Consider the following 13,721-nt stretch of genomic DNA (forward strand, 5'->3'; position numbering starts at 1 on the left):
CCCCCCCCAAGCCACAGGGTCCAGAGCACGGTGGAGGATTCAGCGCCAGCTTCCCATTTCCCAGGGGACAGGGACAGTTCCCTCCAGGCAGACACACGCCACCCTTGGCTGACGGCAAGGACCTGCCATCCAGTCCTGAAATCTAAGGGATGTGTCACTGCAGTTACATCAGCTGCAGTCACTGGCGTTTCTGGAGCATCTGGAGGCCCCAGGCCCACTCGGGGAGGTGGATGCCGTTTCCTGCCCGCCTATGGAAGAACCTCTGGGGCTGCTGTTATCGAGAATTAATCAAGTCCCAGCGGAGCAGGCTGGTGCTTCCTGGTGCTGACTCAGGAGGGTGCTGAGCTCACGTCTGGCTTAGAGAAGTGCTTGGCCTTGCCCTCCTCTGCCTCTGCCCACCCAGGTAGCTAAGCGAACTCTTCACCTGGGCGTGTGTTTCCGGGTGGGTTTACCTATTACCACAGTACTCAGTCCAACAAGATAAAACTACACGGCCTTAACGTGCCCCTCTGCTGGGTTTGCACCCTTGGTTCTATGTGGGTGAAGCCCTTGGGTTCCATCTCTCCTCCTGATTCCACCTGGAGAATGCAACTGAATGCTATGGGAGGTCTGGAAGGATGTTCTGTTTCCGGCAGGCAGAATGGATTTTAAACTCACTTTCCACAAGTCTCACACACAGTCCTCACATACTGGCCTCCTCCACAAGCACGATTTCTTTCCCAGCTGCAGCCTCAGCAGTGGATTATTCTGAGAGCCTGATCTGTGCCCTGACGGATTTCAACCTCACGGACTTCATGTGCTAACTTGAATAATTGCACTGTTGGGACAACTGCAGATTCACGAGCCCAGTTCAGGGCTTGGTGGGGAAGGAGACCCGCAGATACCGGGGCCCCTCCCCCAACACACTGCAAGGGAAGTGCTTCTGGCCCGAAGTCCCACAGGCTCCAGCGTGAGGCCCTGCACGCATAAAGAACTTCCCCCGAGGCTGACGGAGCTATGGTGCTGGGTGTTTACTGAGACAGCTATTTGGGGAAAGGGCAGAGAAAAGCAACATTCCTCCCAGCTTCCTGCCAGCCTCCTCAGCACATGAATTATTTCCAAGGGCTCATTTTGCGGGTCCTTTGCCGAAAGACTCAAGTTCATTTTGCTTTGTGCCCCCCAGGAGAATCCGAGGTGAGGGCACGTTGTCATCCCTGGTAAGTGACCACAACATGAGCTCCCTTAATTAATAATAAATGACCACAGCCAGCGTCTGGAGGACGCCAGCCCTCAGCCAGCCTGCGGGGCATCGCCACGTGGCGCTTCCGGCCCTGGCTCGTGCCCAAAATCAGCAGAGCTGCCAGCGGGACTGGGGGCCTGTGGGCAGAGCCGGGGAGGCTGGCCCGGGGATTGGTCTCTGGGACTCCCCAGCACAGAGCCTCCCGTCCCATCGTCCAGGCTCCTCCCGGGAAAATGCTTCCCACCCTCCCCACCCCCCAACTTCTCCGGGTCCCGGAAACCCGGGAAAGTTGAAGGGCGCGGGCCCCAGGCAGCGCGGGCGCAGCGGCGGCCTTCAGCACCACGGACAACTCCGCGCGCCGACCCCCGCCCTACCTGTCGTCGTTCTGGAAGGACTGGTCGCCCAGCAGCAGGTCCCGGAAGCGGTACCGCGGTGGCAAGGGCACGAGCTCCGAGTCCAGGTCGCTCATCTTGAGGCTGGCGGTGTCCAGGAGCGCGCCGTCCCCGCGGCCGCCGTCCCCGGCGCCGGGCTGCCTGCGGGCACACGCCAGCGCCCCCTCAGCCTGCGCCCGCGCTCGCCGCGCAGGGCGGCCCCCGGCCAGCACAGCCCCCACCGGCCCCGCCGCCCCCGGGCCCCCCGCCCCCCCACGCGCCTGGCCGCGCAGCACAGCCCCGCCGCTGCGCCCACAGCTGCTGCCGGGCTGCGCGGCCCACTCGGAACAAAGCACCTCCAGGGCGTTGGGGAGGTCCACAACTGCCGATGGCAGGGGCAGGCGCTCACACCACCCCCGATGCCGCGGGGGCCGGCTCCCCCCACGCAGACTTCGCCAAAGCCGGCTGCTCAGCCTTCCTCAGGGCCCAGGACACCCAGCTCCCCCTCAGAGACCCCCTTCCAGACCCTCAGGCTGCTGGGCTCGGGGGAAGTGACCAGGAGGCTTAAGAAGAGGCCCTCATCCGCGGCCTCCCTGGGGCCGAGCAGCTCAGCTCGGATCAGAGCCTGCGAGGGGGTGTCAGCAGGGGAGGGCGGGATCCGTCTGAGCCCCTAGCTGTCCCTTTGCCCAGTGTCACCAAGATTCTGAGGCCACAGAGACCCCTGTCCCAATCACCGGGCAGTGGTAGAGCAGGGGTCACACCCGGTAACCCGGAGGGTCCCTGGCGGTCTGCAGCCTCCTGGGGCACCGACAATCGTCTTCCGGGGCTCCTCCCCCTTTCCTGCCCCCATCCCCACACCCAGGCGAGCTCTGGCTGCAGTTACCCTCACGCAGCGAGGCGCCCAGTTTCCAGCGTCCAGGGCAGCAGCCCCCAGGGCCCTCTGGACATCACAACAGGCCCCCTCTGCCCTCCAAGTCAGAGGCTCACTAGCTACCCCTGGAGCCCCGCCGCAGCACAGTGGTGCCGGATGCAGCAGAGCAGCTGCACGTCGGTAACTAGTTAACTAGTGGGGATTCTCATTTCCGCGGTGCAGGTGGGCAGGGCCGAGGCCCCGGCCACCAGCACAAGTGGGAGTCAGGTCAGACCCCGGGGACCCCCGGCCCTCTGGCAACCACCTGACCTTCCAGGTTGAGTCCAGCCCAAGGCCACACCTAGGTGCTGCCCCTCAGCGCCCGGTGGGACACTGGTGGGGAGGCAGGAGTTATAATATCTCCCCGCAGCCTCTGCCCGCTGGGCTGAGCCCTCACTCTCTCTTCTAAGAGCCAAGACCCCGGGGTCGGGGGAGCAGCACATCAGCTGTGACCCTTTAGTGGTGGACCTGGGAATGGCCTCCTGGGCCCCTTCTCAGTCACCACAGGAGGTAGGGCAGATGAGTTGGGGCGGGGGGGAGGTGGGTTCTCCCCACTGTCAAGCCCGTCCCCCCAAGGGACAGGAGGAGGACGGAGGAGCCCAGCTCAGCCTCTGGGCAGGTGCAGGGGTCTGCTGACCACACTCACTCCCACGCTGAAAAACCACGGGCAGGCTGTACGAGAGGCTGGGAGGCCAGGGCCACTCACCTGGAGCACGAGGTCCACGCGGCCGGGTGGGCACTATGGACCCCTCCTCGCCCTCCCCAACCTGGGAAGGGCAGGCACATTCCCTGGGCCCCCACCGAGGGCCTGGCCCATGCCTCCCGACCCCCTGGATGAGCAGCAGGCATCAGCCCCCCATCCCACGGCCAGCGGGAGCTGCTCAACGACCGTCCCAGGCCAAGGCTGCGAGAGACCACGTGGGCCCAACACGCCTGCGTGCCGTCCTCCCGGGTCCCGGGGTCAACCCCAAGGATCTGGCAGCATTCGAGAAATAACATTTCCTTAATTGCATCAGCGTGGCTGCATGTTTTTCCTTAGTCACAAGCTGGTGGGGCCGTGGGTAGGGGCACGCAGGCGGGGGAACCACACGGGCCGAGGTTGGGGGCTGCGTCTTCTTGCTTTTGCCCCTTTCTTGCCAAAAGCCCCTTTCAATGGCAGAACCCCAAGAGGCTGCAGCTCCCCGGGCGTGGCTGCCTCTGACCCCCTCCCCACTCGGACCTGCTTTGGGTTTTCTCTCCTGGCCTCAAGGCCCGGACACGGCAGGGCCCGTGGAAGCGCTCGGAACCCAGGGCCGCTGTTTGCTTCAGGGGGACACAGCGGGGGTAGGAAGTGCACGAGGAGTCAGAAGGCCAGGCCCCTGCCCACACGCTGTGGCCTGGGGAGGATGAGGGGGGACGCTGCCCTTCTTCCCTGACGGTGCTGCTGGGACACTGGACACTGGAGTGAGCACAGGGTGCAGAGCAGATGCCCCACAGGCCTCCTGGCATCCTGCCTCGTTGCACCAGCGGAGCCGAAAGCCCACATGAACCTGAGTGTTTGTTGTGCTGGCCGAGAACCAAGGCCCCAGGTCTCCTGGAACGGTGCCGCTTGCAGGAGGGAGGGGGCTGGCTGAGGCCTCTCTCCAGGCCCAAAGGCTTGTGTCGCTGAGAGCTCTCGGGCATGCGGGAGTATGGGGGGTCCCATCCGCCTCGGAGCTGAGATGGTCCAGGTGGGGCGAAAGCAAGGCCCCACCTCGACCTCCTCGTCTCTCCTTCCCACTCCCTCTTCCCTGCAGGCCCACAGGGGCCGGGAGGAAGTCTGGGACCCCCAAACCACGCCCATTATCCTTTCTGTTCTGTGTGCTGGCCACATGGAAGAACGGCCGATTTCTATGAGAACTCAGTGCTTCGGTGGCATAAAGAAGGCGTCTGTCTCCCCGGCCCTAGCTCGCCCTCAGGACAAGCATGGAACTTCATCTGTGCGACTCACCAACCCCCTGCAGAGCCAGGGCAGAGCAGCCCCCTCCCAGGCGAGGCCTTGGGGACTCTCAGGGCCCGTCGGCATAAACCCGCAGGCCCAGGGAGCCCCCAAGGGTCCTGATGACTGAGCGGGCTCAGTCCTGCCCCATGAGTCCATGCTGGGTGCCCCATGAGAGTCACTTCACTCCCTGAGCCTCAGTTCCCTCATCTGTAGATGAATGTCCTGACGCCGTCTACCTTTAGCAGGTGACTGTGAAGATGTAAGGAGACAGCAAGGTTGAGGTGTGCAGCGTGGTATCCAGCACACGGGTGCGTAATCCACGTCAGTGTTTAATCTGGGGCTGGTGAGCTAGCAGTTTGGCCAAATTCCAGTGGACGAAGGGTCTGGCCCCAGGCGTCAGGTTCCTGGGATGGCCAGCTCCCCATCACGGTCTCCCCAGTTTGGCCAGAGGCCCCTCTGGGGGGCTTAGACTCGGGATGCCCACCTACGGGATCCAACAAGGGAGGCTAAGGAGGAGAAAGGAAACCAACACCTGGCACACACGGCGGGAAGTCATCTCCCAGTTTGGTGCACCTGTGCTCGCGCGCCCTGACCCTCCGGGCCCAGGGGAGGGAGAGCCAGGGCCCCAGCACCCAGTGCCAGCCGTGTGCCAGGCACTGCGAATGCAGCATGTGGCACAGAATCCTCAGAACCCCGCGTGCAGCCAGGACTCCCCGTCCCTCCGACGGGAGGTGAGGACCTCTGGGCTCACACAGCCTAGGAAGAGGCCCACAAAGTGGGGCGTGGGCAAGCCAGGTACACCTGATATGGGGCCGTCCTGTTTACCAGCAGCTGCACTGCCTACAGGCGGCCAAGGGGAACCCCTCTGAGGACCAGGACTCCTGCTTCCCTTCCCTCCCAAATCCGCCCCCTTGGTGGTCAAGGAGTCAAGCACAACGGAGGAGGGTAAAGTGGTCAAAAACCTGCTTCTCCGGCCAAAGGCCCCAGGCCCCAGTAGTCGCACAAGTTCCGCCACCTCAGTCAAACCATTCCAAAGCTCAGAAACAGAAGCGACTTTGCTTATCCTCCTAATCCCATCACCCAAATCAAGTGCAGACAACACCAACGTATACATGAGACAATCTCCCTTAATACTCTAGGTGCAAAAATCCTAAGGAAACTGTTACTAAATGGAACGCAGTAGTGCATAACAACACGGCACCAGCAATACCAGATAGGATTTATCTAAAAAAGAGTGCAATATACTTCACCACGCAAAGAAACTAAAGGAGGGCTTCCCTGGTGGCGCAATGGTTAAGGATCCGCCTGCCATGCAGGGGACACGGGTTCGATCCCTGGTCCGGGAATATCCCACGCGCCGTGGAGCAACTAAGCCCGTGCGCCACAACTACTGAGCCTGCGCTCTAGAGCTCGCGTGCCACAACTACTGAAGCCCGAGTGCCTAGAGCCCATGTTCCGCAACAAGAGAAGCCACCGCAATGAGAAGCCCGCACACCGCAACAAAGAGTAGCCCCTGCTCGCCGCAACTAGAGAGAGCCCACACGTAGCAACGAAGACCCAATGCAGCCAAAACTAAATAAATAAATTTATTTAAAAAAAAGAAATTAAAGGAGAAAATCCATATGATCTTGTGAGTAGATACAGAAAAAAGATTTAAGACCCCCAAACCCATGAATACATTAGATATAGGGGGAGACGTTCCTAATTTGATTAACAACAACCAAAAAAAATCCAGGCAATGGTGGAATCCTGGAGGCATTCCCGCTCCAGTTGGGAACACAAGAGTCTGCCCACCACGATGGGCGTCCTCGGCTCCCACTGAGACGAAGCAAAGAGTAAGAGAAGGAAGAGATGGGGCTCTCATTGTCTGCAGCAGGCATCACCGTTTGCCAAGAAAACCCAAGAAAATCAGTTGAAACCTATTAGAACAAATGAGAGCATCTAACGGGGTCACACAAACCCAAGGCAGGAGCGACAAGGCAGCATCACGGGAGGGAGGGCCTGCTCACGGCAGCCGTGCAAACTCAGGAACCAGGGCCCCACTTGCCACCGGCCTCCAGGACCACTCAGAGCAACGGCCCACCGCTCTCCGGCGCTCTCACCGACGGCAGGAGGGGGTCGTGCTCCCAGAGCTCAGCAACCCTCCTCCAGGGGAAGAGGCAAAGCGGATGAGCTCCCGCCAATGCACACATGCATCTTCTCAGAACCTGTTTCCGAGATTCACACTGAAGGATAAATATGCGAGACCTGCCAGGACAGGTGTAAGAGGAAACAGAGAAGGGACGGGCCTTGCCAGCTGTCAGGGCTAATTTCCAGCTCCAGCAACGGGATCTCTAGGGCTTGGTATGAGAGAGAACACAGAGCAAGGGAATTCAGGAGAGAAAGGAGGCCTCGGGAGGGACATCAGTAATTCAGTGCTGCTGTTGGAATGAGAGCAGCCCAACCCATCCTCAGGGCCTCTCACGGGATGCTCACAACATCCTGTGTGGTGGGAATGGCGTCCCCCCAGTTTGCTGACGGGGAAACAGACGCCACAGAACTGAAGTAACTCAGCTACCTGGGCAGGGCCAGTGCCGGAGCTCAGGTACTCTCAGTGGCTACGCCATCCGGCCGCGGGCCTTCCGTCAGCTAAAGAAAGACCCCAGCTCACAGCCCCCAAACGAGGAGGAGCCTGGAAGAGAACGCAGGGCAAAGATGCGTGGGGTCCAGAAGCTTCTTGTTCAGCAGGACAGACGTATCAATGCTTCCACGTGGGAACAAGACGCTTTTATTTAAAGACACGCTGATGAAAGGGAAGAACAGTGAGAGAAATCAGGTCGGTGCAAGGATGCCTGCAAGTCACGCAGGAAAGACAGACAGGCAGGAGGAGGCAAAGGACGAACGAACAGCAGCTCAAAGAAGAGAAAACAAAACAAAAAAGTCAACTGACACACACGTGAAGGACCTGCTGCCTCCCCGGCCACTAGAGAGACAGCCCAGCAAGTACCATGATGGCGGGGGGGGGACTCTCTGACCCCGAGACTCCAGCTGGGACACCCTCCTCTGTGCCTAGGACGCTGGGCACAGACCCTAGCTTCACGATGACCCTGCAGAAGGCCCGGACGTGTGCTACGCAGGACATGCTGCGCTGTGAACACGCAGGTCCCAGTGACCCGAGTGGACACGTCTCTACAAAAGAGCAGCCCTCTCAAAGGATCCCGTTTAGGTTAAAAACGAAACAATCTGCTCGGAGAGGAGCCCAGTGAGACGGGGCTTTCTCTAGCTGCCTGGCTCATACCAGCTGTGCAGGATGTCCCCACCGCACAGTGACAGCTCGGCGGGTGTGGGGGTGGCGAACGGTGAGCTAAGGGCTGTGCCTCAACCTTGCTGCTACACCAGGAGACGTACCGAGCAAGGCTTGAGTTACTGGACGTGAGAAGCGCCAGGACGACCTTCCTCTCCCCACGCATCACCAGGCTGCAGCCGCAGCCCCAGCCCTTGTCCTGGGCCCAGCCACGGGCCGGTCTCTGGGGAGGAAGGGCATATGACATCCTGGCGAAATGTCCCTTCTCCCCCCAAGGCTCCTTTATAAAGGAGTCCAGATTGCTTGCAATGCTCAAGCCAACCCGGAGTAGGACTGAGGGACACCCCCTCAGGCTCAAAGACGCGCTCTCTCTCCTCAGATGCATCCTTCAGTAGCTCACACTCGGTTCAAAATTTCCAAGGAAACTGGAGACCTATGACTGACAGAGGGATGGGGGATGTGTGCACGTGTGCGCACATGCGTGGGTACGCATGGACCTGTGTGTGTGCCTGCGTGCACACAGGCGTGTATGTGTGTATGCACAGTGCACACGCATGCGCACACATCCCTGCCCAGTGCCCCGCAGGGGAGTCCTGCAGACGTCACAGCACCGCCAGGGTCGGGGAGCCGTCAGTCGAGCGCTGGGCTGGGTGCCCGCGGAAGCAGAAAACCGCCGAATCCCTCTGCTGACCGCGACACCCACCATAATAAAAAGGCCAAGCTGCTCAAACTGCCTAGAGCTGGCGGGGGTGCACATCTGGGGAAGGACCACCCTCTCCCTCGGGGAGGAGCCTTTGAGTCAACGCCGTGGACGGCTGCTCCCCGCCGTCTCCGAGCTGCGTCAGATCCCAGAGGGGAAGCTCAGAACACGTCGTCGTTGTGCCAAATTCAAGCTGGAGAGCTATCGAAACAGACACTTCATAGCAGCTACCCCCGGCACAAAGCCAGCCCAGAGGACAGCGAGGAGGGGCCTGGTGGCCGTGTGGCCACGGGGCCTTGGGCGTGGCCACGGGGGCGCCATCCCCACCCCGGGCCTTCCCCAAGCCGTGGGCCCGCCCCCGGACACAGGGGAGGCAGAAGCCACGGGGATCGCAGTTCCCACCCTCCCGGCCGCCCACCTGGGCTTGGATATACCTCTGGGGAGAGCCCATGCTGCACGCCCCCGCGGGGGATGCAGTGTGCCCGGGTCCCTCAGTGCCGGGCAGCGAGCCCACGTCCAGGTGGCACTCAGCACTCACCCCCTGGGTGTCCGCCCCCTGGCTGGGTGCGCGGTGGCCACTGGGAGGTGCCGGGGGAGGCCTGGGCCGAGCTGCGGGGGGCTGAGGCGGAAGGCTGCCCTGTGTGCCCCACGCCCACAGCCGTGGGACTGGGCACCACCGCGCCCCTGCTCAGCCACCAGGCTCCAAGGGTTGGCACAGCCTGCAGGGGCGCTCTGGGCCCTGCCTGGAAGCTGAGGCCCAGGTGGGGACACCCTGCCCACACCGCACACCCGGCAGGTCCCTCTCCTTAGAGCCTCACGTCCCAGAGAATCCAGCTCCCCGGCTGGCCTCCCTGTCCTTTGTCCTGTGACATCTGCCAGTACCTCCAGGGTCACCTCTCCCAACACCCTGGGGGCCCCCATGTCTGCCAGATGGGGTGAAATTCCGCACTCGCCTGGCACCTGGGGCCTCCGTCCCTGATTTAAGACTCGGAGCTCTTCCCAAGATCAGACACCTGCCGAGAGGTGTCCAGCAGCAACCTCTAGCCCAGCAGCCAGGGTCTCTGTGAAGACGGCTGAAGGCTCACGTGGGGCCTCCCCCGGGGCGGGAGGCTGTCCTATGGGCAGGAGGGGGGTTTCTGGTCACGTCATCGTCAACGTGCAGGGCAGCATCCCAGGCCCGCAAGGCTGGCACTGCAGGGTGGCCTCCAGGGCTCACTGCCCCATGCAGGACAAGCTGGCCACAGCCAGAGAGACTGCACAAGGGACCCCTGAACACACTCCCTGTGGGAAGTCTAAATCGCAGAGCAGACCTCTTGGGAAAGGCCTTTCCAGGAACCCCAGCCCGGAGCTGGCCTACTGACCCTGCTTCGTCCTCTGCAAATGGTTTAAACTTGCCAGCGTCTAGTACGGGCCTCGGCTACGGGCCAGGCCTCCCCATCCCCGAGCACGGTAGGAGGAAGAGGTTTTGGTGAACATGGGTGGCCCATCCGCACACACAGCCCACAGAGTTCCCACGACTCCTTTAAAACCGCCCGTGTCATCAGGCGCTGCCCCTGGGCCAGCACCCATCTCGGGGCTCCACCCAGGGGCTCCACACACCCGGGCACAGCCTGCAAATCCCCACATCCTCGGGGACGGAAGGAGAAGCCTCAGGGCAGAGTTCATGATTCAGTCACGAAACCCTCTAACAAAGCACGACTCCTGCCGAAGCAGGGTCGTGCCAGGTAACCCGGGGTTAGTCAGACACACGGACAGGCTGGGACGCCCGTGGGAACGGTGGACGGAGCCCGCACGAGCGCACAGATGACACCCATGGACCCGCGCTGGACACAAGCCGAGCTCCGAGCGGGTGCCCCACCCCATCCCTGCTCACTCACCTCCGTCCTCCCGAGCTGTGGCCGTAGCCACGCCGGGCCGAAGGCGACCCCCAAGTTCCCTCTGGCCCCCAGACCAGGAAGCTGTCCCTCCTGCCGCACAAGACTGGCCTGCACCTCGGGCCTTGGGAACCTTTTCCCACGGACCCTGGGCCACTTCCTGCTGCCCCGCAGGCACTGCTCCCTAATATGGGCCGGGAGGGCTGGCCGTGACCTCCAGCCAGACATGCACCCTGGCGGGATGCCAGCTCTAGATCTGCGCCTTCCACCCCTGGGGCCCAGAGGGTCCCATGCTGGCCCTGGGTAGGCAGGGCTGTTGGAGGACCAGGAGGTTCCAGTGGGAAGGCGCAAAGCTAGGACTCTGGTTTCCAGGGCTGACCCTGCTGTGAAGCCTGGTGCGGGAATCCACCCCTCGAGCTCCACCAACCTGGATCCTCACACACCTACACGGGGTCTTCCCTCTCCAAGCTAAAGCCTAGCCCCCTGAGCTGCCAGCCTTGGCCTCCGCTGCCCCACCCCACCCCAGCCAGGCTCCCCTCTCAGCCGGTCTCCCCTGCTCTGGGCAGGCGGTGGGGTCCCTACCCAGCCTGCCTGACATACCCTTGGCCCTGGCAGCCACTCCACACGTGTCTGAAGCATGACGGCAAATCACTGCAGGGTCAGAGGTCAGCTCCGACCAGGGGAGAGGAGCGCTGTCCCTGCGGACGCGGAGCCGTCTGGGGGACCGAGCCCCTACCTCGCCTGCAGCAGGCAGTCAAGTAGGGCAGGGGAACTGGACACGGGTCGTCAGAAAAATGGGTGACACCTGTCCAAGCAGGGAGATGGGCAGAGGGGCATCCGGACCACGTCACAAGACCCCTCTCTGGTCACTTATTCTGTGCCTGACAGACGCCACCTGGTTGATCCCTCAGGGCAGCCCGAGGGAGGTCCAGGCTGTGCCCACCTCACGGGGTGAACTCCACTTCCCAAGGATGCCACCTGCACAGCCTGCTCTCAGGGTCCCTGCCTCTCACCCAAAGCTGTGCCCCTAGGACCCCACGGGTGCCAGGCCTGCGCTGTCCCTGCAAAAGGACCGCCCTGACCCTCGACGTGTGGCTGGAAGCTTCCCCTTCCGGTCCTGGTCCCTCACCAGGAACGGCCCTTAAAGACCATTCGCTCCACCACTCACTTGGCAAGCTGGGAAGCCAAGTCCCACAGGGAAACAGCCGGAGCACCTGGCCTTGAACCCCAGCATCCACCCCTTCTCCGGCCTTAGAACAGCTGACCGAGCGGGACCCAGAGTCCAAGGTTCTGCCCAGCCAGGGAGGGTCACACACAGGGCAGCGGCTGTGGGTGACCTGGAGTCGGGCTCCTGGTGCAGGGTGAGGGGCAGACGTGTGTGCCTGTCCTCTGGGGCTGGTGGGGTGGGGAGGGCGCCCCTAGGACAGGGCCCTGGGGCAAACCCCCGTCGGGACTGTCACCGCTCTGCCCTTCCTGGGACGCCCACTGGCATGGTGCCCTCTGTGCCAGTCACCTGGACAGGCAGGAGCTTCGTGGCATCGTGGGACCCTGCACAGGGAAGGTCGGCTCCCAGGCCCCCTGGAAGCCCGTTAGTTAATTCTCTCCTCACACAGATGAATAAGCAGGAACCCTGAAAGACAAGTGACCAGCCGAAAATCACCAAGCGACTAGAACCCAGGACTCCTGCCCTTCATCTGACAGCCCACCTGCACCCCACACCCCAAACAAGGCTCTTAGGAGGAGCTGCCCTTGAAAACCCACTTCTACCTGGGGAAACCTGGCCCCTGTGCCTCGCTGGGTACAGCGCTGCCACCCCCACTGGCTCCTCCCCCAGGCTTGACCAGAGAGGGGGCTGGGAGGCCAGCACAGCACCTGGCCCCTCTGGCATGCCAGGCACTCCAGCTTCCTGCCCGCAGGGTCTGCGCCTCGTGGTGCCTGGGAGATGCTCACAGCCCCGCAGGTAAGAATGGCCACACTCTGGCCACCTGCTGGTCATCTGAGTAAGGGCTCGCCTCACTGCGACCGGGTCCTGAAGGGCACCCCTGTTCCCCACGCTCCCCACGCTCCAGGGTCCTGGGGAGCAGGTAGTCCTGGGAAGTGGGGATTTGAGGATGAGGGGCCCTGGGGTGGCACGAGCCCCGTCCGGGGTCCCTCCACGTGGGGGAGGGCACTGCAGACCGTACCTGGCGGCGCATCGGCCGTCGTCGAACACGAAGGTCCGGTTGGTGTGGCCCCCGCCGCGCGCCCCCCTGTAAACACCCCCCGGGCTGTGCGCCCCGTCCGGGAGCGGCATTGGGCTGGCGGCGGCTGCGACTCGGAACCGAGGAGCAAACGAGTCGGGAGCGATTGGCGACTTCTTCCCCCGCTTTGCCCTGAAACACTTTTCTCTGGTTACGGTGGGGGTGGGAAAAAAGAGCCTGTTCCAGGGTCGGTTCCGGCGCCTGTGCTGGAGCGCCCCCTGCCGGCCGCGTCGGGAACCAGGCTGGGGACGGTGTGGCGGACCGCCCGCATCCCACCCCGGGGACCCGTCTCCAACGCGACGCTCGGCGCCCCCGTAATCCCGGGAAACCGGACAGAGGCTCTTCGAAGGCTAGAAAACCCTAAGAGCGCCCCCAGGGGCAGGGGTGCATGGTGGGAGGGGCTCCGAGAGGGCTGGGGGCCTCTGGGCGCTTCCTGTTTAAAGCGCGAGCATCGGCGATGGCGCCTGCGCTGCTCGATCCTGCCCTCGCTCTGAGCCGCTGGGAGGGGCGGCCGATCAGCACCTGCCCCACCCCCATCCCCCCACGGCACAGGTCATTCCTGCAGAGGCCTGCACCCAGACCCCGTCTGTCCGTCCTCGCGGCACACCTGGGAGGCCGCTGGGCCCGGAGAAGGAAGGGAGGTCGGACCCCTGGAGGCAGGAGTGATTGCACGCTGCCACCTGCCGCCGCCGGCACCTCTGCGGCGCGCGGCCGCCCTGCTCTGCTCTCGCCGCAGCCCCACACGGAGCACCTGGCAAACAGGCAGAGGAGGGCCCGCAGCCTGCTGCAACCCCACGACCCAAAGGAAGGCATCCAGGAAGCGGGGGGATCCGCTGGAGGGCCCCACACGCTCACACTGCCACCCTGGCTCAGCTGCTCCCCGCCCCCGCAGGTAGAACCCTCTATTCTGTCCCCAGTGCTGGCCTGACCCTCACTGAACCATAAGCGTGGCGGAAACACAGAAGAATAGACAGGGAAGGGAGGTGTCTCCCAAAGAACGGCGAGGGACTGCGGCGTCAGGCGGGGGTGGGGGAGCTGAGCCAGCATCACCCGCGCAGCTCATCTCACCTCACGGCCTGGGGCACCAACCCAGCCACCCACAGCGGGGTGGTCAGTGCAGGGGCTGTCAGGGCGGAGCTGGGCCAGCTGATTTGGAGGGTGCAT

General features: G+C 63.0%; 1 protein-coding gene across 1 annotated transcript in view; it reads right to left on the reverse strand.

The window, feature by feature from the left end:
- Window positions 1–10,423, reverse strand: part of KCNT1 (potassium sodium-activated channel subfamily T member 1) — a 69,335-nt gene extending 58,912 nt beyond the window's left edge. Inside the window, exons 1-2 of the mRNA XM_060153794.1 lie at window positions 10,321–10,423; window positions 1,594–1,752 (exon numbers count right to left, since the gene is read on the reverse strand). Coding sequence (XP_060009777.1) covers window positions 1,594–1,688 — 95 coding nt within the window. The 5' untranslated portion in view covers window positions 1,689–1,752; window positions 10,321–10,423. The remainder of the gene's footprint in view (window positions 1–1,593; window positions 1,753–10,320) is intronic.
- Between the last annotated feature and the right edge of the window lie 3,298 nt (window positions 10,424–13,721).

The sequence above is a fragment of the Lagenorhynchus albirostris genome, chromosome 7 (assembly GCF_949774975.1).
Source record: "Lagenorhynchus albirostris chromosome 7, mLagAlb1.1, whole genome shotgun sequence".
Lineage (NCBI taxonomy): Eukaryota > Metazoa > Chordata > Mammalia > Artiodactyla > Delphinidae > Lagenorhynchus > Lagenorhynchus albirostris.